Source organism: Chelonoidis abingdonii, chromosome 17, assembly GCF_003597395.2.
Source record: "Chelonoidis abingdonii isolate Lonesome George chromosome 17, CheloAbing_2.0, whole genome shotgun sequence".
NCBI classification, from domain to species: domain Eukaryota; kingdom Metazoa; phylum Chordata; order Testudines; family Testudinidae; genus Chelonoidis; species Chelonoidis abingdonii.
Window position 1 is genome coordinate 7,610,997 of NC_133785.1, and position 24,185 is coordinate 7,635,181.

Genomic DNA, 24,185 nt, shown 5'->3' on the forward strand with positions numbered 1-24,185 from the left:
CAGTACTGTGTGGCCTTATCCCCAGCTGATGTCTTTTGGCAAGGGACACTGGAAACTAAGTCAAACTCTTACTTGTGCTAGTGTCTCATCTTCAACTATTCCACCCACAGGCTCTGCCAAGATGGTGAAACTCTTCATTGGGAATCTGCCCCGAGAGGCAACGGAGCAAGAGATCCGGTCGCTCTTTGAGCAGTACGGGAAGGTGCTGGAATGTGACATCATCAAAAACTATGGCTTTGTGCACATTGAAGACAAGACAGCGGCCGAAGATGCCATTCGTAACCTGCATCACCACAAGCTGCATGGTGTCTGCATCAACGTGGAAGCCAGCAAGAACAAGAGCAAGGCCTCCACCAAGCTGCATGTGGGCAACATCAGCACCACCTGCACTAACCTGGAGCTGCGGGCCAAGTTTGAAGAGTATGGCCCAGTGATCGAGTGCGACATAGTGAAGGACTATGCCTTTGTGCACATGGAGCGGGCTGAGGATGCGGTGGAGGCCATCAGGGGCCTAGACAACACAGAGTTCCAAGGTGAAACATGAACCAGGGCAAGTGCAGCCTTCGCTAGGACTAGGTAGTGCCAGGTTCTGTCCAGAAGAGCAGGTCAGGTGGGAATGCAGGATTTCGAAGCTGTATCTCTGAGTGTGATGCCAAGGTATGGGGAGGGTCTGCTCGAGATGTGAGCTCTCACTCCTGACGTTAAGTGTTACAAGATAACTGTGCGAGCCAGATTCTGTATTAGAGAGTCCACAAAAGACTTGTGTTTGAGTCTGTGCACTGTTCAACCAAGCTAAGTCCATTGTCCTCAGAGGACTTTGCATTTGTTTCTTCTACCCTGAGTTGCTTACATCTTGTAGAATGTTTAGGCTGCTCGTCCTAGATTTCACTGTAGTACCAGCTCCCTGTGTGGTTGGCGGGGGAGGGGATGAGAAATCCACAGGGTGGGAGGATAGGATACTCCTATGAGGTGCGGGGAGCGGATGGGAGACGTCCAGTCTCTTGTTCCATCCTCTGTTCTGGGATTGTCTCATTCCCCTCCTCTTCCTCCGTTTCCCTCCTGTCTATGTTTCTCATATTGCTGAAAGAAGATGGAAATGTTGGGCCAGGTGGTAGTGCCAGACTCAGTGTTGTCTGAGGAGTTACTGTATCTTATAAAGTGGCATTGTCCAATTATGTGGGGCCTTAAGTTTCCTGCTCAGTTACAGAGCATTGCTGTAGCATTCTTGGAGGCTTTGGCCCCATTGTGCTAGGTGCTATGTAAATCCATAGCAAGACAGTCCCTGCCCCCAAAAGCTTACAGTCTAAGACAAGAGCTAGCAGGAGGATACAGTACTGAGATGTGGAGAACACAAGGTAACAGTGAAATAAGCAGCTGCCCCACCATGGCAGCCTCTTAACCATTCTTCTGTCTTGTAGGCATCGCAGCAGAGGATAGTCTTAAGGAGAACAATGTGGGTGGTTTTGTGGGTTTTGAATGGGGAGTTTCTTCTGTGCACCATCATAAACCTGTAAAGCAGCCCCAGCTGAAGTCAGCATAGTACAGGGCCCTATGGGTCTTCCCTTCCTCAGCTTGGTCACTGGCACTGGAACCTGGAGGAAGTGAGTACTTGAACCTGCCTTCCCTACCATCCTTGTAGCTGTTCCAGGGAAACGGGAAGTGCCAAACATACTGAGCAGGATCCTTCTCTCCTGAAGGGGGAGGCTTTCTGTGTGTGTATGTGTGTGTCAGTCCTTGCTTTCCCTGGTAGGCTCTGAACTTTACCTCACTCAGCTCTTCTGAGGCCAGCGACTGGAGAAACTTGACTCCAGCATTGCTACAACAAAGCTGTTTTAGTTGTAGGCGTGTGCAGTGGGGCTGAAGAAGTTTGGGCTGCAAGGGAAGTGGGACCAAATCTAACCTTTGAGGACAAGAGCAGAAAGATAGAAGTGATTGCTTGGGGTGAGGGGATTGTCTTTCTTGATCCCCAGTCTTGCTAATTGAATTATTACCAGAAAATCTCGCCTTTCCCCATGAGTTGTCGATTTTCCCTCACATTAAACGTGTGCGTATGTGAAATGTAACTGCCTCAACACATGGAAACGAGCTCCGCCATTGTCCTGCTTCTCTCACTGGTGGAATCAGCACCTCCACGTGGAACCATAGGGTTAAAAAACACATTTCAAGGTTGTATTTACTCCCTCTATGCCTTGTATCTTACTAACCATGGGATTGCTGAGCACATCAATCCCCTTTACTACCAGTATTCATTCTGTTTGCTTTTGGACAATGAAAATAGACTAGCCCAACGTTTCTCAAATGCGGCCACAAGGAGCTTTTTGTGTGGCCATGACAGCCTCCTGGGTGGTAATGGGGGGCAGTGGCGTAGCAAGGTGAAGGGAACAGGGGGAGCGATCCCAATAAAAGGCGCCACCTGCTGCGGCGCTTTTACTTACCCGGCGGCACTTTTTACTGAGGGGGCAGCGCTCTGGGTCTTCAGCAGCACCTCGGTGGCGGGACCTTCACTCACTCTGCAGGTCTTCGGCAGCATTTTGGCGGTGGGTCCTTCAGTGCCACCGAAGACACTCGGAGCTAGTGAAGGGCCCGCAGCCGAAGTGCTGCTGAAGACTCGGAGCACTGCCGGGTGAGTAAAAATTAAAAAGGTGCCAAGAAATTTTAGAAGCACCACTTGTGCTCAGTGGGAGAGCGACCGCTGCCCTGCTCTGCCACTAGTTAAGCTACTGATGGGGGCAAAGCATCAGCACCTCCCCTCTCTCCTTGTTGTTCCTGGCCCTGCACCGCTTCTGGAGAGAGGTGGGGCACAACGCTGCAGGAGCAAGGTGAGTTCTTGACCCACCTTGCGGGGGGAAGAGGTTTGTGTGGCAGGCTGCAGTGGTGGAACTTCAAGACCCTGAGTATGCAGCCCTGGTCTGCAACCGCAGGGCAGCGGATACTGAAGCCCCCCGCTCCTGTGGCTCTGGCCACGCTGCCAGCTGTGGGGCTTCAGCCTCCAGCCCAATTCCAGCTGCATGGCAGCAGGCATTGGCTCCCAGCTCCGGACGTGGAGCTTCTGTTGGCCTCTCAACCCCAGTTCTGGCCGTGCAGTGGCAGGCGCTGGCCCTGGGCTCCAGCCACGCAGCCCTAGCCCCTGGTGCTGATCCCCTGCCCCAGCTGCACATCACCAGGTGCTGACCCACAGCTCTATTTCCAGACTCAAGCCACGCAGTAGTGGGAGATGGCCCTGGCTGCACAGCAGCGAGCGCTGGCTCCAGCCACGCAGTGGCGAGTGCTGACTCCTGGCTCAAGCCATGCGTTCCCAGCTCTGGGCTCTAGCCATGCGGCAGCAGGCACTAACCATGGGCACTGACCCACAGCTCCGGCTGCATGGCAGCAGGCTCCAATCCTTGGCTCCAGCCATTCAGTTCCTGTCCCCCCGGTTCTGAGTTCTGGCCTTGGGCACAGCCCCAGCCCTGGCCGCATGGCAGAAGACACCGGGTCCTGGCTCTGGCCTCACAACAGTGGGGCTCATCATCCACTCCCATTGCCCATGGGTCCCACTGTCTCCCAGAATCCGGTATCCATCTCTCCCTCCCGCCCCCCCCCCCCCCCCGAGAGGACTCTGCCCTTACTGGCCTCGCATCCATTCTCCCCCCGCCACCCCACAGCCTTGGGGCCCTGGCCCCACATCCATCCCATCATCGCCTCTGGGTCCCTGCTGCGTCTCTCTTTCCCCCTCACCCTCCATCCAGGGCTTAATGGGTCCTGGGGCTTTTTGAGAAAAGTGATATTAAAAAACATGTAAATACCATTTTTCACAACTTATTTACTAGCTATCTGAAAAGTAATACTTGTATGTTTGTTAATATCACTTAGCTACCTGGGAGGCTATGAAAAATGATACTAAATGTGCTGTGATATTAACAAATATTACTTTTCACAGCAAGCCCCAGGACCCATTAAGCCTTGGATGGGGGAGCCAAAGGGGTAGGCAGCATTGTTTTTGTTGTTGAGTCTGCCAAAAAACCCTGCAAATATACATTACAGTGATTTGAATGTGTATCTGTGCATATTTAATTGCTTTTTCTAAAGTTAATTACGTATTTTAGGGAAAAAAGGGTCACTGTGGGCACCAGTGAGAGTTGGTGACCTGAGGCCACCAAAAAACTTGTTGCAAGAACCCATGGATTAGCCTGTGTTGGTGGTACAGATGCTGGCCTGATCACTGAAATCAAGACCAAAATATTGGCTTAAATGGGACAGGAGCAGGCTCTTCTGAGAGGAATGACTGGCCTAGAGTTATGCTGTTATGGACCATACCAGAGATTCTGAGTTCAAATGCTGGAGAAGCCCTTGAGGTGGAAGAGCAAACTATTGGACCTTGAATTTTAAGTCTTTGAATCAAGACTCGATGTCTTTCTAAAAGTTACGCTAGAGCTCAAACAGAACCTCTGGGCTGGATGCAGGGATGACTGGGTGAAGTTCTCTGGCCTGTATTAGGCGGGAGATGAGGCTTGGTGGTCAGAATGGTCCCTTCAGGCCTTAATCTATGATGGTCAAATCCAAACACACTTTCCACTAAAATGTAGTAGAAATGTTTCCTCTGGGGTTTTGTAAAACCGTTTTTAGCCCAGCCAGAGTCCTTGGCTTGAGCTACCTGTTGTTGTTCTAATTCGGGTAAGATAGTAGTTAGAGGAGGGTTTATGAGTGAGTTTTTTAAATAAATGCGAAGTCCTTCAAAAAGCAGAAGCATCTTCTCAATGCCACCTCCTGGTACCTGCTTTTGGGGATTTTCAAGTTTAATGTGAGTTTTCCAAAAGGGTGGTCTTGTTCTGCACAGGGCCAGGTATGATGTCAGTGAGTTCTCATTAGAATTTGAAGCTCCTCAAGGAAATATTTTGTGAAGCGGGGTTGGTAAGTGGGTAGCATTTGTGGAGTGGGAGTGGTGGTGGGAGGAATAGCATTTATTCAGAAAATATGTAACTTTCCTTGATTTTGCACTGTCCCTCATTGTGACTTGACAAAGGATGGTGCTTGCTCTTTCTTGCTTCAGAGTAGAATGTCTTTGGTGCATAATTTGGTCTGGATTTATTGGGCTGATCGAAGATGGGTCTGAAAGAGACACCTGTGGCATAGTAAGTGCCATGGAATCAAGGGATATTTGCAAGGCCTTCCTGGTACATGCATGGCTGCTTTTGTCTGTGATCAAACAGCTTGACTTTTGTGTCAGTGAAAAACAAGTATCTTCACACACACACCCTGGTGTTTTAAGAGACTGTCTGAGGCACATACCCTCAGCTCATCTACCTCCAGCTGCTTCAGGCCTTTCCATGGCTATTAATTGCAATAGGGGATATTTACTTTGTAGACATTAGGAAAAACTTCCTAATTTTCAGGGTAGTTAAGCACTGGAACAAATTACCTAGGGGCATAGTGGAACTTCCATCATTGGAGGTTTTTAAGAATAGATATGGGGCACACCTATCAGGAATGGTCCAGGTGATACTTAGTCCTGCTTCAGGGGACTGGAGTAGATGACCTGTCAAGGTCCTTTTGAGTGCTACATTTCTATTATTTCTATGAGAGAGTTTTTCTTTGCTGTTCTCCTTCCCCCACATGGCCTGTGGTATCCTGCCTCTTTTCTGCTAAAAGTCTTTAGCTGGCTGCCTACTTCCCTAACAAGCTGCCAGTAACTTCACAAAGCAATTGGCCCTTCTTTCTAGTGCTGCAGCCCCCAGGTGGTCTGGCCAGCTGTTCACCCAGGGCTATCTTCTGCAGCTCCATTGGAGTGCTCAGGGGCGTCTACCCATGAGCACAGGCTGTCAGCAGGCAAAGTGGCATTGTTCAGACTGTGGGGGACAGAACCATCACGTTCTTGTAGGAGGGGGAGCATTCCACATCAAGGCCAGCAGGCTCAGGCAGAAGAATACCTGCTGCTGTCAAGCCTACCAGCCTATGGGTGTCCTCCAAGACCAGGGTCCCCCATCCCATTGTAGCCCTCCTAGTGACAGAGAAAAGTTTCACAATTTGAATCCTAAAGGCTCCAACCAGAAGACTGGTAAAAGGAACCCAAAATGTATTAGATTTAAAATTGCATGGTTCTTTCTAAACCATTTCATGATTTGGGTTGAGGCAGACTCTGCTTGTGCCTAGCAATACCGAAAGAGCAATAAACACGTAAAGCAGAATTGCCCATAGTGCTGATTCTCAACACCACTTACTAGAAGAAAACTCCACTGCATTTTGTCTTGGAGTCACAGGGTCTGATCTGTGCTACCCTGTTACCAGTTTCCTGGGAGTGACCCCTTTAATGTGCCAGGACCCACAAAGTTCCACAGGTGCAAGCCTGTGTCTTCCATGACTGAGACCAGGCTTTTGGCACTGCAGACCTGCTCTCAATCTCTCTCTGTCTCTGCCTCCTTGCAGTGAATCCAGACAATCCTGACTTCTACAGGAGGTTTGTACTGTAACCCTTCAGGGCACAGTGCTTTCTGAGAGTATTCACAGCAACACAGGCAGCCTTTTCAAAACAAGGTAACCGTCTGGTAGTCATCTGGCTACAGAATCTGAAAAATCTTGGATCAGCGAAGTGAGGCAGAAGTTAAACTACAGTCCATCCTGGCCGAGCCAATGCCATGATGAGCCAGCCAAGCTGCAATGGATTCCATTCCTCTCCCTCCCTGCAGAGCAGCCTGTTAGAGCTCCGAAAGGGCAGCCCTTATTCTAGTTCCCTGGCATCTTGTTCTCCAGCTCTGTTCACATGCTGCTCCTGCAGGGGCTTCCCGCTGTTAGGTGATGGTTCTTCAGTTGTTGGGGAATCATTGTCTTGCTGGGCCCTCCTGATTTGGATCAGTTTCAGCCAATTCTTTAATGACTCTTATTGTTCTACCTGGAGAGTAAGGTGACACACACACATCCCTCCTGTCTCCTCCACTGTTCCAGGAGTCATGTTAATCCTTTTGCACCCACCGGGTAGAACAGCATTCCACTTCGTCACCCGCTTGCATGAGCAAAGGAAGAAGGTGGGCACTTATCTATGCTTGGTAGGTTTGAATCTCTCTGCAATTTCATGTGTCCCCTGGAATGTCTGTATTTAGCCTCTGCTGGTGCAGCGGTTAAAGACTTTCGTGTGTGAATTCCTCACTTACACGATTCTCTTCAAACCCCCCCTTCCCCCCGCAAGTACATCTGTAGGAACTTAAGCAGTAAATCTCATCACCTTTTCAGGCTTAATATGTTGGAGGCTTGGTCTGTTGGTAAGAGGTATTGTAGCTTAGCACCAAGCATGCTACCTGAAAGAAGTGGTCGGTGTCCAATTGGTACTATAGTGTGTTTTTCCAAGTGTCCTGGAGGAGCAGTTCTCAAGCTCTTCCAGATCAGAACCCCACTCCCGGTCAGTAATGTGGGATGGCAGTATGGCTGTGACTTCTTGAAACCTGTTGGCTATCCCCAGATTGAGAACCCCTTCTCTAGAGGCACCAGAGTCTAGCAGCCAGTATATTCTGATGTGGATATCGGGCCACCAGAACCATTTTCATTCAAGTTCTTGGGCAGATCCATTCGGGCTGTTGGAGTGGCCCCATACTAGGACACTGTGCTGGGAAACAGGACACCTGGGCTCTATTCCCAGCTCAGCTGCATGACCTGGGAGTCCTTTCTCCTTTCTGTGCTACTTTCTCCCTCTGAATAATAGGAATACTGTTACTTACAAATGAGGTGAAGTAACAGAAAGCTCCACTGAAGAATTAGATATTGTTAAACAATACCCAGGCCCCTTGATTCGTGGGACAGATGCCATTAGTAGTAGCTTCATATTGTGATAGTGCCCAAGGTCCCAATTGGGGTTGTGCTGGGTACTGTTCGATGTCTCTGCTCTACACATTAGAACAGGGGTAGGCAACCTGTGGCATGTGCGCCGAAGGCGGCATGCAACCTGATTTTCAGTGGCACTCTCGCTGCCTTGGTTCTGGCCACCGGTCCAGGGCCTCTGCATTTTAATTTTATTTTAAATGAAGCTTCTTAAATATTTTTAAAAACCTTATTTACTTTACATACAACAATAGTTCAGTTGTATATTATAGACTTACAGAAAGAGACCTTTAAAAACGTTAAAATGTATTACTGGCACACAAAAACCTTAAATTAGAGTGAATAAAAGAAGACTCAGCACACCACTTCTGAAAGGGTTGCTGACCCCTGCATTAGAATATGCTTGTTTTCTCTGTCAGATAGAAATCCGCTTAATCCGAGAAGCTAATTTTGGCAGCATGGTATTGGGAAGATAGATGTCCCCTTTCCCAAAAACAATCTCTGAGGAGCCAGCGATGTGTTGGTGACACTCTCACGTTGTCTTCTCCAAATGGATAGCTTTTCATCAGTCATGATTTCATATGACATGACCCACTTTCCCTGCTAGATGGCCAGCTCTGCTCAGCCTGCGACACTCTGTCTTCAGAAATTAAAAAGACCACCACAGTTATTTGTATTACGGTAGCACATAGAGATCTCTATTCAGATCATGGCCGTATTTTGCTAGACATTGTACAAACATTGCAAGTCACAGTGTCTGCCCTGAATAGCCAAAAGGTGGAAAAGGAGGAAGGGACTCGCCTGGGGTCACCCAGCCAATCAGTAGAAGAGCTGGGAACAGAGCTCAGGTCTCCTTATTGCCAGTCTGCCCACTAGACCCATAGTGCCTCCTTGTCACTATGATGGTAGTTAAGCTTCTTAAAATTGCTGGAGTGTAATTAGTCAAATGTTTCTTTTTGAAAATTTTTTTTTTTTTTTTTTTTTTACATTCCTCAGTATTTAAGTGGCCACAAGGTGACCAGATGCTGCTTTTTCTGGGTGTTATATGACTGGCCATCCAGACAGAAATCCACACTGAGATTTAACTGCCACACAAAAAGCCCAACTGAAAATTCAAAGGAGAATATATAGCTCTTATGATGAGCTCTTCAACAGTAGAGGAGAGGGCTTTTAATTCTTAGTTCAGTTAACCTGTAAGAGTAGCTTTGTCTTCAAATAACTGATCTGAGCCGTAAGCTAGGTGGGAGGCCAGATGGCATACGACTGCACCTGGATCAGAATCCATTCCTCCCTACCAGGCTGCGGTTCTTGACCTTCCCCAGTTGCTGTCACGCTTTTTGCCTTGTGTATCCCCTACTCTGAATCCAGTCTCCCATAAAGTCATTGGGACTGTGTTGCAAGTAGTGTTATCATGATTACCCTATCCTTGTTCACTTTCAGAGGGTTTTATTTCTTCTGATACAACTTGCTGGTCCCAACACTCCATGCTGCCCTTGGCTACCATTATTCCAATCCACCTTGGGGGAGCTGAGCAGGTGGCTTTTGCTCCACACCTCTATCTGATATTACCTCTTGGAGAAGTTGGACTTTGAGCCCAATTGTTTAGCCACATTGACTGGGATTTTCAAAGGAGCCCGGAGGAATTAGACTCCCAGCTGCCTTCTCCTTTAGCCAGGAACTGAGCATATTGAAAATCCCAACCTCCTGAGTGCAGAACGCAGCTGCTGACTCATCTGAGTTTTGTGCTTGTGGGGTCTGGCTGCTGAACTAGGCCAGTTGAGTGTAGAGATAATAGTATTGTTCAGTTTTCTCTGTTGCATGGGTTTCCTCTTGTTGGACCCTAATGATACTAGGTAGGGTTCAGGAGCCCAGCCTCTCCAAAAACAAAAGCTCTGTACAAGCGACGATTGGCTTGACTAACTGAAAGTGCATTGCATAGAACTGAGGTTCTGCACAGCCAAAGCTGTAGTATACAGGCCTAGAGAGAGTGAGCTACAGCACGAGTTACAGTAATAGGCCTCTTGGCCTTGTAAACTCTATGGGGGCGAGGGAAGGAGTACTCTCCAGAGTGTGTGAAAGCTAACTTAAGGGTCTGGAAACCCACTCTTAAGCCTTATATCCCCTATAGTTACCTCCCTATCTCAAAAGGCAGAGACTGGATTAAAGAATTGTCTAGAGCCAGGCTATGAATTGCATAGTCACCTTGGGGAGCACTTATTCATGAGAGAAGACCCAGTGATTTCCCCAGGGTAGCAAGGATGGCCTAATAGGCCTCTGGCTTGAGAATTGGGAGGCTTGGGTTCAGTTCCTGGCTCAGCCACAGACTCCTCGTGTGACCCCAGGAAAGTCACTTAATGTACCCTGTGCCTCAGTCCTTATACAATGGTGACACCACTTCCCTATCTTACGGTGGTGGTGTGAAGATGCTAATGCTTGTGAAGCGCTCAGACCCTACAGGGGCTATATAGGTCCCTAAATAGATATGTAGCTGCTCACCAATGTGAGGAAGGAGTTGATAGTCTGGTCTTGGAGCAGACTTGAGTCCGGATCAAGATAGGAACTAGGGAAATGTGTAACTTTTTAAGCACATGAATAGCTTCACAGGGCTAAAGGTTCACATCTGTCAACAAGCTACCTGGGTCAGAGCCTAAGTACCTTCCTGAAACAGGCCTTAATGCTACTCAAATGTTACTTTTCAGGAGAAGTTTGCTTTTTATTCATGGTATGATTCTTATTGTAAAACCGTTAACCTCGGCAAATCGGGATTCCGTGAGTGCTGCGGAAGGTTGTGGAAAGGCTAGGTTTTGATTGGCTGCTAAGGGAACGAGATGGTTGAGTTACTTGGTTCTTGCACACTGCAAATCTTGCGGTTTTCCATGTGGCGTCAGTTTATTATAGCAACCATTCTTGCGTCTGTTTCTTAAAGGCAAGCGGATGCGCGTGCAGTTGTCCACCAGTCGGCTTCGGACGATACCTGGGATGGGAGACAAGAGCGGCTGCTATCGGTGCGGGAAAGAAGGGCACTGGTCTAAAGAGTGTCCGGTAGATCGCACGGGGCAAGTGCCTGACTTTACCGAAACCTATAATGAGCAGTACGGAGCGGTGCGCACTCCCTACCCCGCGGGCTATGGGGAGACCATGTATTACGATGATGGGTATGGAGCAATGGTCGACTACTACAAAAGATATCGCGTGAGGCCCTATGCTACGGCATCTGCATACGACGCCTATGCAGAGCAAACAATGGCCCAGTATTCGCAGTATGCGCAATACTCCCAAGTACAAACCACAGCCATGGCCGCCACCACAGCCATGGCCGCCACCACAGCCATGGCCAATCGCCTCACTACTACCCTAGACCCTTACGATAGAGCGCTGCTGCCAACCCCAGGAGCAGCAGCAGCAGTCGCTGCAGCTGCAACTGCTGCTGCGGCAGCCGCGTCCTCCACCTATTACACCCGGGATAGAAGCCCCCTGCGTCGCACTGCAACCGCGGCCACCACCATCGGAGAGGCGTACGCTTACGAACGTTGTCAGCTGTCTCCAGTCTCGTCGGTCGCTCGGGCTTCCCTCTACGACGTTCAGCGGTTCGAGCGGGAATCATACGCAGACAGGGCGCGGTACTCTGCATTTTGAGTCGGAGGTGAGAGCTTTGTGAGTGGCAGGACATATGTGCTGCAGGAGTATAAATTGGGCTTGATGCACAGTTAAGATTTACCAGGGTTTCCACCAGCATCTGTCTGTGATCTACCAACATTAGCCCAGTGAAAGCATATTGTTAGTGTTGCTTATAAAAGCCTGACACCTTTATCACATTAATGGAGTACTTGCACTTCAGTGAACTGCCTATATTGTGAAGCAGACAGAACAAGTGTGCATTCACATGGGACGGGCATGGAGTCTTTTAGAATAATCCCTATCACCAGTGTTGAGTGGCCCCAGCTCTTTTGTCCTGTCCTAACTCATTCATCGTGTTTTTGAATGAAGATGATTTGAGATAGGCAGTATGCACTCAGACAGTTGGTGTGGGGTCAGTGTCAACCTTGCTTTGCCATTTTAGCGCAGGGTCTAAATCTGGACTTTAAAGCAACTCCAGATGTAAATCTATATTTATCAGTCTTTTACTAGAATGGCTCTAGGTCAGTAAGGAATATGTCACTGTTTCCCTTGTTGGAAAGCTGACAAGATCCCTATCTCCTTGCTGGATTTGAAGTGTTGTCTATGTGCCGTTTTTATAGGCCTTGTAATAACCCAGCAATTTATTCTTGAGAAGAGGATAGAATTATTTTTTGCACACTTATTTCTTCCATGGAAATGCTGCTAACCTTTCAGCATACTCTAAAACTGGCAGAGATTTTAATCTTCCTGTTTAAGAGCTTTATAAAATAGCACTTAGGGGAAATAGACACTTTTTCCCCCTTTTTTCTGTCCCTGAACAACATTTGAAACGACAGTGTCAGTCAGATTTGGCCCCAACACTTCTTAATTTTAAAACAAGCCTTTGCAATTCTCCATTGCTTGAAATCTTTAAATCAGGGTTATAAATTTTTCTAAAAACCACACTTCAGCTCAACTGCAATATATTGAACATGATCCAGGCATGATAGGATGAAATTCTCTGGCCTGTTGTACAGGAGGCCCGATTAGGTCTGACTCCAGGAGATCCTGTGGCATGAAAATCTATAAAATGCTAGGGTCAGTAGAGATGTTTGTTATTTTAAAATTCCAGTAAGATTTATGAAAGAAATCTTTCCCTACATTGTTTGCAGCTTCTGAGAGCCAGTAGATACAGACTAAACAAAGTCTAGTTAACCAGACTGTTTTCATTGTTTCAGTGAAATGCAACAGGAGTAAACTCCAATTTTTAAAAAGTCTGTCAGCTTTAATCTTAAAAGTACATTTCACATGGGCAGGAACCTCTGTATTGCCGACTCTCACAAATGTATCACAAGTCTCACAATAGTTGGTGTTAAAGCCCCAGCAGTCATGTGATTGTGTGAGACTCTGCTTACTTAAGTTGTTAGGCCTTGTGGTTGCAAAGCAAAGCTTTAAAACATGAAGTGAGTTCACCCTGGCACCAACTGTAACTCAGAAGTGTTCTCAGGGTTTATGTCTTGTCCAGTTCCAAGTAACTCAAACACCTGGATTCCTGCTTCTCTTGGGATATTATCCCTCAGTTTTTTGCCTGCTATTTCCTTTAACTCCATCCTATTACTCCTGACTAATTCCCCTTTGTGTAACTCTGAACCATCTCTCACCCCCATTGCCACCACAGCTTTCATATACTCTGCTGACACTCAGTGTTGTCCAGGGCCCTTCCGATGCCATGGACACACTGGTGGTGGTGGTTCTTCTCACAGGTGCATAGCTATGCTGTCCATCCTGACCATGTCTTCATAAATCAGCCTCTCTGGCCTGACCTTTTGCCCTGCTCCAAACTCCTGGCTTGGGGTTGCAGGTTTTAGGGGTCTGTTTCCCAAGTCCTGCTCATCTTCTCCTGTCTCCCTTGCCCCTTCCATCTCCTGGCTTCTTTTAACCTTCACTCTTTACCCCTAAATTTGGGGGCAGTGGCAGAAATCACAAATGGAAAGAAAATTCTGGGAGCTTTCTGCTGCCTTTTCTGTCATCCTAGTCTCATCCCTTATGTCTCCCCAAACCAGGTCCTGCTCAGCAGGTGACTTGATTACAGTGTATAAGTGTCTTCATGTGGAGAAAATCCTGGCTACTAATGGGCTTGTACATCTAGCAGGGACAGTCAGAACAAGAACCAATGGCTGAGAGTTAAAACCAGACATACTCAAATTAGAAATGAGGCACAAATTTTACACAGTGAGGTTGATTAACTATTGGAATAAACTCCCAAGGGAAGTGGTGCATTTTCCATCTCATGAAGCCTCCAGTCCAGGCTGGCTGTCTTTCTGGAAAGTGCTTTACTCAAACACACAGTACTGGGCTCAAAGTTGGGGAACTGAATGACATTCTCTCACTTGTGTTATACGGGAGTGGTAGCACATATACTAATGGTCCTGTCTGGCTTTACATTTATAAATCATCATCATACATGGGCTTTCAAGTTTGTGAGACTGCTAGAATGCACATGCTGCTCTGGAATATCAAGAGCCTTCAAAAAACATGCTTTTGATTCAGTTCCCTCAGGTTTTAGCAGTGATCAGAGCAGATAGTTCGTGCTGTGTTGTTTTAGCTTGAAGGAATCTTGAGTACAGCAGAGCAAAACAACTCACATTAATGTGGACAACTGTGTTCAACCAATGGAGTGCCTGAATCCACAAATACATTTTGGCTCTGACATGAGCTCTTGTACCAGCTTCACCTCTCTGTCTTGTAAAAGCCCATAAAGTATTCCACAGGTGGAGTGGTGCGAATTTGGCTGTGAATCACAGATTGTTAATGCACCAGCTCTGTGCAGAATGTGTTTGATGTGCAAAACTGGGCATTGTCCAAGACTATGGTAGCCGGTGGAGGGAGTGACACTTGGAGGCAATGAAACCCCAAAGCAGTGATTAGCTAAAACTTTAATTCCTTCATTCTGTTTGATAACCTTCTACTCAGCACTCTGGCTGCCAAGTCATTGCAAGAGCAAAGGGCCTCCCAAAATGCCATTTGACTCCTGTTGTCAGCAGAATATACGTGATAGTAGCTAGTGGCTCTAGTTAAGCCAGACGGTGAACCACATGCTTAAAACTGAGCTCATGCTTTGAGTCAATGGAACTTAAGCATGTGCTTTGCTGAATGGAGATGGATGTAAGCACATGCTTTGCTGAATGGGAACCAGAGAGAGAGCACAGAACGGACTTCACTTAGCATTAAAATGAAACTCCAGGGACTTCAATGTCATCTTGGGCTAACTTGTACCCGCTGCTGAATGTTTGCACTAAGTGCTGCACCGTCAGAAGCAGACGTAGCTCCTTTGGCTTCTGCGGGTGAAACCTGTGGCAGCAGCAGTATCGTCTAGACTAGAGAAAGAAGTGCAGCGTTGGGAGGCAGGCAGGCCCGAGTTCTAATCTTGTCTCTAACTCTGAGGTCTAGTGTACAGGGGAACACTTTGGGGAGTTAAAACTAATTAACTGAAGGTGTGAAGTAAAAGCACATCAAATCCCTGTGTGGACACTCTCATTCAGAATTGAAGTGTCCTTAGCTGGCTGTAGTGAGGGTTAAGCTACAGCAAACTAAGGGTTTGTCTACACGGGGACAGTTGAGAAAATTGTGAATTAGCTTTTAAAGTGGGTTAGTTAAACTGCATTAAATCCTTGTGTGGACATTCTTATTCAGAACTACAGTCGCCTCAGTTCAGTTTAGTTTAATTAACTTTGGAAGTGAGTTAAGGTAATCGAAGTAAGGCTATTTTAATTCTGAACAAGAACATCCACACAAGGACTTAATGCAGTTTAATCCACTTAAAATTCACACCATTAGTTAATTCATCTTCACTTTCCAGAGTGTCCCTACATAACAAACTGTGAGTCACTTTACTGTTGTCATCTTATCACCCAGAGGCTGTTGTGGAGATTCGTCTGTGTCTATAAAGCTAAAGTGTTAGTCATTTGGCCCAGTCAGCCTAGTGTTATGGTGACATGTAGAAGCCCCAGATCAAAGCCCCACTGTTCTTAGTTCTCCACAGACAAAGAGAGTCCCTGCCCTGAAGAGCTTGCAGTCTAAATAGGTTGGGAGGGGGACTAGAGGTGCAGAGAGGAGAAAAGACTTGGCCCAGGTGTGTCAGCAGCTCAGTGGCAGAGCCAGGGATAAAAACAGGAGTTCTGTAGGCATCTCCTTCCTCCAGCCACTACTCCTCACCCAGAGAGGAGAAGAGAGCACTGGTCTCCTTCTCAGTCTAGTTCCCTATCAACTGCACCACACTTCATGTCTCGTGTTAGGCAAGGTGCTCCTTTGGGTTTTGAGCTACCTTGTGGTGAAGTTGAGCTAACTCCCGTGGAGATTTAGCACTATTTACACTAGAAAGTTGCACCAATTTTCACTTAAGGCATGATTTTTAAACTGGTTGACAGAAACCAGTGCAAGAAAGACAAGTGGGTGGGCTTTAAACCAGGCTTATTTCATTTCAGTGTAAACTGGTTATGGACTTGGTTATGGTATGGCTTAAAGTACTTCAGAATAGGAGCATCCACCCAGGGCTTTGCACCAGTTTAAAGCTAACTTTAAACCAGCATTGCTTGTGTGTGTGGACAGTACGAGGGCTTGGGGTGGGCATGAGATCTCTGAGCTTTTTGCCACCGTGGCTACTTCTGACATAAGCCTTTGAAACTGTATTGTGCTTTCTTTCAGGTAGCATATTCTCGGGCGGACCCTCGGGCTCCCATTACACGGGAAAGTTTGTCCTACTTCCCCCACCATCCCGCTGCCTGCGACGGGTATTGGCTGCCTCTAGTGTGTTTATTTTTAATGGAGGTTCTTGTGTTTCAGTAAAGTTGTGACCCACTGTATCTTTTTTTCTTAACTTTTCAGTCCTTGAGCACTTCCCCACACTTGCAAGCATAGTTCCTTTCTTCCCCTAACTCCACATTGGCCCTGTTTGGGCTCAGGTTCTGCATGGGTTGGGGTGGGGATTCACTGTCTTCCAGGTAACTTGCTCATAAGAGTTCATGTCATTATTTCCTTTCTCTTCTCAGCATTGTGGATGGAGAATCCCAAGTCTCCTCTTTATTTATTTGCTGTTGTTGTCTTGGGAGTTGATCTGAATCCCAGTTCAAACCCACCTCCTCTGAGACTAGACTGTGGCTGAGGTGTTTCCAAAGCAGCTAGTGCTTGCGTAGAAGCTTATCTGTTAGAATCTGTTGTGGAGTTTTGACCACGGCTTTTCCAGCAAAATAAAAATTTCCAACAGAGGGCCCTGGCTGTTCTTTCTTTCAGGGAAAAAACCTTAGCCCCCGATGAGTTCATCTCTTACCCCCAGCGCATTTGTGTCTGCTGCAACCTCATTGTTCAGCTTGAATAGTAGAGGTTTATGCTTCGAGGCCAAGCTTTTCACTTCAATCTGTGCAGGGGCCCGATCCAGTCATGCAGGAGCTGGCTTGAGGAAGTGGAATGGTACTAGAGTAACCCCGGGAGGCTCCAACAGCCATAGTGAGAGACAGTCCCTGCCCCAGAGAGCTCTCAGCTATTGAGAATATATTTTTATATATGTATTTCAAAGCGTGCCCTAGCCTCTGAGCCAAGCCATAATGGGAGGCTGCAAATGCCTGAGGAATGGGTAATAGCCTCATAGAGAGGGGTGGGGAGAGAAGATTAGGTTTAAATAAGGTGCTTGTGAGGAAGTGGTAGGGAAGAATGAATGGAGTGGAGAATAATACTAAAGATATTAATAAAACCGCTTTGTACATCTATTTTAGGTACTAATAGGCCCCTCTTACCATAGTGTCTGTACATCTCTTTTTTAACGAAGTTATTGTTACACCCTAGCAGGCAGGGTAGTGCTATTGTCCCCATGTTACAGTGGAAGAAACTAAGGCAGAACAAGCTTCATGCAACTTTCCCAAGGTGAGTCCGCAGTGGAGCAGCAAATTGAATGTACGTCTGAGACCCCAGCTGCTGCCTGAACCACTGGACCATCCTCCTTAACACAGGGGGCTGCCCACTTCTGAAATTCTGTGTTTAGTTCAGATCATTTCACACATTAAGCCTTAAGAGCGGATGTCTTTCTAAAGGATATGCTATAGTTCAGGTAGAAGGGAGGTGCCCGATCCAGGAATCGCTGGTTGAGATTTCCTGGCGTGTTACAGACGTGAGGATCTAGTTGTCCTTTTTTGCCTCAAACTGTATGAATCCAACTGGGTTTAGAGATGGGGGACAAGAATGGAGGGGGAAATCTCTTCCTAAGAGAGATTGAAAAGACTGCGGTTGCTCATCTTTAGAGAGGGGACAGGCTGGCACCTGGTGAAGGATGATGCACTGGAGAAGGTAGGTGGGAGCTGCTGTTCAGCTCATTTCATGATACAAGAACAAGGGTTGTAGGGAAACTGAAAAGTGGCAAAAGGAAATACTTCTTCATACACTCTCACTGCATACTTAGTCTGGGAAACTTGTTGCCACAAGATGTCACAGAGGGCGAGAGCTGATTAGACTCCAAAAAGGGATCCAATGCTTCTAGGAATATTGGGAATAACTAGAATTAAACAATGAAGAATAAAGAAGAGCTTGTGAATGGCTCTAAGCCTGCCTGTTTCAGAGCCTGAGCTGACCCTTAGCTAAGGGGGTCAGAAGGTCACCAGTTGTCCCAGTGCTACCTCTAGGGATTCATACACCTTCTGAAGTAGCTGGCAGAGAGGAGATACCGGGCTAGATAGGCCCACAGGTCTGCTCCATTGTGGCAATACCCAGGGGAATGAGATGCAGAGTAAAGGGGTCAGATTATGCGGGAGGGCTTCCTCATGCAGAGGAAGGTTGTGGAGCTCAGATTTTTTCCTGGCACTTGGAGGTAAAGACCTGGACTCTGCACCATTCACTTGTGCAAGTGGGGGCTGAGTGTTTAATCCCCTAGATGCATAGGATGGCTGGGGAAGTAATTTCAGGAGGGCACTATGCCCCCCACCCTCATGACTTTCCTATCCTGGGTCAGAGATGCCTCTCATGTCCCTCCTGTGTTTTCAAATCTTGCTTCCTCCCACTCCATTAAATGTGTGAAGATCCTTCTGGCTACCACGCTCACCACAGCCTGGGTTAGGGATGGAGACTGGCTCCCTGGGGGCAGTGCACTGGAGATGACACAGCTCTTTATAGGAGAGCAGGAATTTCTCACTTTACAACTTAGCTCTGCAGCAGGAAAGCTGAGGAACTATCAGGTAGCTAGGAGAGTAACAGTCTGCCATCATGTCTAGCATATTAGCTAGGGGTCAATGCTGATTGCACCCACCCTCCCAGACACAACGTACAGTCGTGCAGATTGAGGTATGAGTTGCACCAGCCCAGGGTCAACTTTGGTTTAGGTTGAATCACATCTAAGTTCAACAAAGGGCAGTGTCATACTGCAGACATGGACTTTTCCCCTAGTGGTGTCACACAATGCCCATGGGGCCACTATGCTGCCCTGTGGTGCCAACAGGTCATCCCAGCCAGAAGCTACCAACCAGTTTGTACTGCCCCATGCAGGAGTGTGGGAACTGAATGCATTTGGTTCCCAGATGACTGCAAAATCATCCATAATGCGCTGCTGTTTGGAGCAGTACTGGGCTGGATTAAGGCAATATAGGCCCATGCCCAGTTTCTGGCACCAGTGTCTGGATTTATGACAATACCAGAGTCTCAGCTTCCATTTGTAAAGTCCTATGTGGATAGAAAATCTGTATCTGCATCCAATCTGCAAAAATGGTCTGCAGATATCTGTGGATTTGCAGGGCTCTATCCATTTCAAATTAAAAGTTTCCAGCCCTTGTGGGTGGGGAGAAAAGTTTGAACATGTAATCTGATGCAGCAATGCCTTCTTGAGTCTTCAGTGAGCCTCATCCAGTCACTCCAAGGGGGGGAAAGTCCAGGTGTAACCAATGCCATGAGGCTTGCCTGAGGCTATGTCTACACTAATGCTTTTGTCACTATAACTTATGTCACTTGGATGTGGGAAAAAAAACCCTTTGAATGACATGTTACACTGACAGAAGTGCTGCTGTGGATAGTGCTATGTTGGCCTGCTTGGTGGGGGTTGTTTAATTATGTTGACAGGAGAGCTCTTCTGTTGGCATAGAGCAGCTACACGGGAGATATTTTGGCAGCACAGCTGCATCGATACAGCTGTGCTGCTGTAAGATCATTAGTTTAGACATGGCCTGAGTCTGTAGAGATCCCGAGACAATTACCTGAGAGAGAGAATTGCTTTGGGTCTAGTCAATCCAATGATACTGTCTGCATCTGCAGAAAACCTGAGCCGATTGCTTGGAGCAGTGTAACTGATGCAGTGACTCTGGCTGAGACTACAGAGAGACTGAGCTAATTGCTCCGAGCAGGGGGAACTGCTCTGTGCATCTCAGGGTGGGTGTTAATTACCAACCCCCAGAAGAGGTGTCTGGGGGGCAGATGCAGTGGTGTCAGCTCCTCCATTCATGCAGACACCCTGGCTGCTGGGCCAAGTGCTGAGGGATCTCTGCCACCAACAAGCCAAGTGGGGATGGGGCCATGATGCGGTGACAGGGCTTTAGGCACAGCCATAGGGTGCTGACCCTGAGGGGTTCCCAAAGCCTCCCTATAGAAACCACCTCTCCCAGAGCTGCCCCTGATAGAAAATACTTCCCCCAAAACACAGAAACTACCTTCTCTGGAGCTGTGCCCCACGCCCCTCCCACCATAGACACCACCCTCGGTGCCTCCCCCACCACTAGAAACTGCCATCCCTGCAGCAGGCATTCCCTCCAATAGAAATCACCTCTCCCCCACCCCATAGCAACTGCTTCCTAGAAAGGACTCGACCCATAGCAACCACCTTTCTTTTAGCCAACAACCATCACTTCTGTAGTCCCCGCCCCATAGGAACTACCTTCCCCAGAGTGCTTTGCGACCTGCGAGAGCCTGGCTATTTCCCACGGTGCCTTGCAGGGGAAACCACACAAAGGGGCCAGGCTGCGATCTCTTTTCTTAGCCCTCTGCTGTTGCTGCAGGACCGCCCCCCCCAGCCCCTGCCTGCATCCTCCTCTCGTGCCCTGTGGAGAGCCAGGTGAGTGCCCAGAGGGGCTGGGGGAAAAGAGCCAGTCCAGTCCTGGCTGCAGATCACAGGGCCCGGAATAGATCCAGTCCCCCCCACCACCACCACCACACACACACTGTGCTGGGGCATCTCTGCCCTACCCCAGTGGCCGACATCTGCCTCACTCCCTTTGGCTGGCAACAGCTGTTAGGTCTTACTGTATCTCAGGACTGGGGTGAGGGATCTGTGTGTGAGCAACCTCTGTGCCCCACCCAAGAGGAGACTGCATCCTAGCACCAGATGACGGATGCCGGAATAAACAGCCCCCGTGCCTTACCCACTGACGTGTGTATCTCAGCACTGGATGAGAGAGTTCTGTATGAAGTGCCCCATCCCAGAGGCAGTTGTATCTTAGTGCCAGGCGAGAGATCCCTGTATGAACAGCCTGTGCACCTCACTTCAGAGGTGACTGCATCTCAGCTTTGGATGAGGGATCTTATGTAAATGCCCCCCTGTGCCGCACTCCAGCAGTGGCTGCATCACTGCTCCAGATGAGGGATCCTGTATAAACAATCCCCATCCCTAAGGCAGCTGCATTTCAGTGTGTGCCATGTGTATACAGTTACCTCCAATGTTCCAAATAAGAAAGCAGAGTCCTTTGGGAGCTGGTTGTATGTGCGCCCAGGCCTTTGGGGATAGTCAAGGTAATTCCCATGTGCAGTGTTGTTGTAGCTGTGTCGATCCCAGGATATTAGAGAGACAAGGTGCGTGAGGTAATCTTTTGTTGAACCAACTAAGAGACAAGCTTTTGAGCTTACACAGAGCTCTTCAAGTCTGGCCTTAAGCTTATGTCTCTCACCAACAGTAATTGGTCCAATAAAAGCTATTGCCTTGCCCACCTTGTCAATTCCTCTCGTGCTGAGGGTGCAAAGACAATTTAATGCTATGGGGTCTCTGGAAAGGGAGTTATTGAGATGTTGTGCATCATGCAGGATCATTGTCACAGAGATGGCGTGGGCAGCTGGGTGAGGGACCCTGCTGTGAATCAAGAGTTGGGCTAAACCAGCCCCATGAGCACAGGTCTTCTCATACAGCAGGTACTTACAGGGACTGATTACATGATGGGGGGGAGGCTGGCACCCCAAAAGATCTAATGAAGGGTAGCACAGGCCAGTGGAGAGGGCAGTAGTCTGTGCTCCATTCCCAGCTCTGGGAGAGGAATGGGGTCTAGTGGTTAGAGCAAGGGGAGTTGGGAGCCAGGATTCCTGGGTTGCTTTCTCTGCTGAGGGAGGGGAGTGGGGTCTAGTGGTTAGGGGTAAGGGGGTGACTGAAAGTCAGAACAACTGGTTTCTATTTCTGGCTCTGCCACTGACTTTGGTCAAGTGTCTTCCCCTCTTGGTGCCTTTGTTTCCCACCCCACCTTTCATATACACACACCGGTGTTTCTCAACCTTCCCAGGTCAGTCACCCCTTAATTGAAATCAACATTTTTTGTGATTTCCCGCTCAGCTTTGGTATCAAATTAATAGTAAAATCACCTATCACTGACAACAATGCTAACTGCAGATACATAATGCAGTGTTTATTTTGAGAGGTTGATGGAAAATATTTGACCTTGAAGGGTCAAGGTATGTGGGGGAGGGAAGGTGGTGGGAGAGAGATTGTAATAACGTTTGCAATGCCTCAGGACCCATGACTGGCTTTTTGTAGTCTGTCTGGGGGCTGCGAGAAGCACGGATTTACTGTGAGCTCTTTGGGGCGGGGATTGTCTCTTGCTGTGTGTAATGCAGCAGGTTCTGGAGGATCAATTTTTCAGTTTGCCTCAGGGCCTATCATTTTAAATGGACAAGAGGTGGGAAGGAAAATGGGCATTGGGAGGGGAAGGGACTTGCCCAAAATCAGTGGCAGAGCTGAGATAGAACCCAGGAGTCCTGACTCTCAGTCTCTCCCCTGTTCTAATCACTAGACCCCACTCCTCTCCCCAAGCTAGGCAAGAACCCAGGAGTTCCAGTCCAGTGGCCTGCTTGCTGGACCAGTCTGCCCGTATGACTAGAACCCAAACACTAAAAGGCTATTGAAATTAATCTCCTCTGTCTCACTGACAATGATCAAAGCCTCCTAAAGCTTTTCTGTCATACACACATACCCACACTCACTCGTGTCTACAGTGCAGCCACCTAGGGTGGGGCATGATGTCTTGGAAGACAACAATCTACTATAAGATGGGTAGAAGCGACTTCTCACCATGATTTCGCCATCTACCATTTGAAAGTTGATGCTCCAGGGCACTAGGGACCAAGAGAGGTTTGGAGGCCCAATTTCCCCTCATTCAGTGGGATTTTCTATCAGGGATTTTGACCACAGTGTCCAAGAGCCTGAGTGGTCTGGACTGATTTCTCCCCAGGCTTCCTTCCTTGTGTTTTCAGAGTGCCCTCACCTGGTTCCTGGACTAGAGTATCTGGAGCGATGGGTATTCGTGGGTTCTGTCTCCAGCTCTGGAGGGGAGTGGGACCTAGGAGGTTAGAGTATTAGAGACTGAGAGTTATGACTCCTGGGTTCCATCCGTGGGTCTGGGAAGGGAGTGGGATCTGGTGGGTAGAGCAGGAGTGAGGGGCTGGGAGCCAGGACTCCTGGTTTTGGGGGGAGGGATAGGTCAGTGCTTTGAGCCTTGGCCTGCTAAACCCAGGGTTGTGAGTTCAATGTTGAGGGGGCCATTTAGGGATCTGGGGCAAAAATCAGTCTGGGGATTGGTCCTGCTTGGAGCAGGGGGTTGGACTAGATGACCTCCTGAGGTCCCTTCCAACCCTGATGTTGTATTCTATGGTTTCTATCCCTGCTCTAGTTTGGGAGTGAAGTCTAGTAGGTTAGGGTAGTGGGAGTTAGGAGCCAGGACTCCTGAGTTCTAGCCGAGCTTTGGGAGAGGAGTGGGGGTCTAGTCAGTTACTGTGGAGGAAGGGCTAGGAGCCAAAACTTCTGGGTTTTATTCCCAGCTCACTTGCTGGGTGACTTTGAGCAATCCTTCCCCTCTCTGTGTCCCAGTTTCTCCTCTGTAAAGTGGGAACAATAGTGACCTGCTTTTTAAAGAGCTTTGAGATCATGGGTGAAAAGCACTGTATGAAAGCTGGCTTTTCATTAGTGTTTTGAAAGTGATTTGCAAGAGGATGTGTAACACCTGGCATTGTGCATTGATGGTTTGTTTCCAGTGAACAAACAGCATCACCATGCCACCAAGTACTAAAAAAATCATGAGGTTGGCTTAGAAATCATGAGCGTCCTAAAAATGATCTGTACGGGGTTCAGCTTTTAAGAACAAAAGTTGCAACTTTCACTCAATCTCCTGCTTCCAGGAGCTGGGCCTTTAAGAGAGGCCATGTGATAGACTCACAAATCCCTTAATATCCAGTAGGGGGCAGCAGGTGTTTTCCTCACTCTAAAAAATCTCCAGAGGGTTTCCCCAGTGCCCCCTCTGGGGAGACGGAGCTGGGGCTCAGTCCATGCAGATAATCCCTGAAGGGATCTCATCTCGCTCCTTGCTTGCTCCAAACAGGGCTAACGGCCCCTGACCCAGATGGAACCAGGGGAGGAGTCCAGTGTCCCAGATCCCCAAGGCTCGGAGGAAATGGAGGTCGGAGCAGGTGAGTGAGTGGGTCAGTCCATTTGGAAGCTGCCAGTGAGTGAAGCATAATATAGAGCTTAAAAAAGAGGGAATGGAGCCTAATGGGCAGTCACTGGGTGGGAGCCAGGACTCCTGGGTTCT

The 24,185-nt window shown here is 48.2% G+C and overlaps 1 protein-coding gene across 17 annotated transcripts in view; it reads left to right on the forward strand.

Annotated features, from left to right (window-relative positions):
• Window positions 1-24,185, forward strand: part of LOC116835598 (RNA-binding protein 4B-like) — a 93,355-nt gene that overhangs the window by 63,407 nt on the left and 5,763 nt on the right. For 9 of the 17 annotated variants that reach the window (XR_012657159.1, XR_012657163.1, XR_012657158.1 and 6 more), the window contains exon 2: window positions 111-533. Coding sequence is in view for 6 of the 17 variants with exons in the window: in XM_075073290.1 (XP_074929391.1) it covers window positions 122-533 (412 nt within the window). In the remaining 11 variants the exon portion in view is untranslated. Of the gene's footprint in view, window positions 1-110; window positions 534-10,711; window positions 11,429-16,086; window positions 16,648-17,083; window positions 20,459-21,420; window positions 21,526-23,975; window positions 24,064-24,185 lie in introns of those variants that run through there. The other 8 variants (XM_032798610.2, XR_012657166.1, XM_075073291.1 and 5 more) reach the window with 8 other exon arrangements.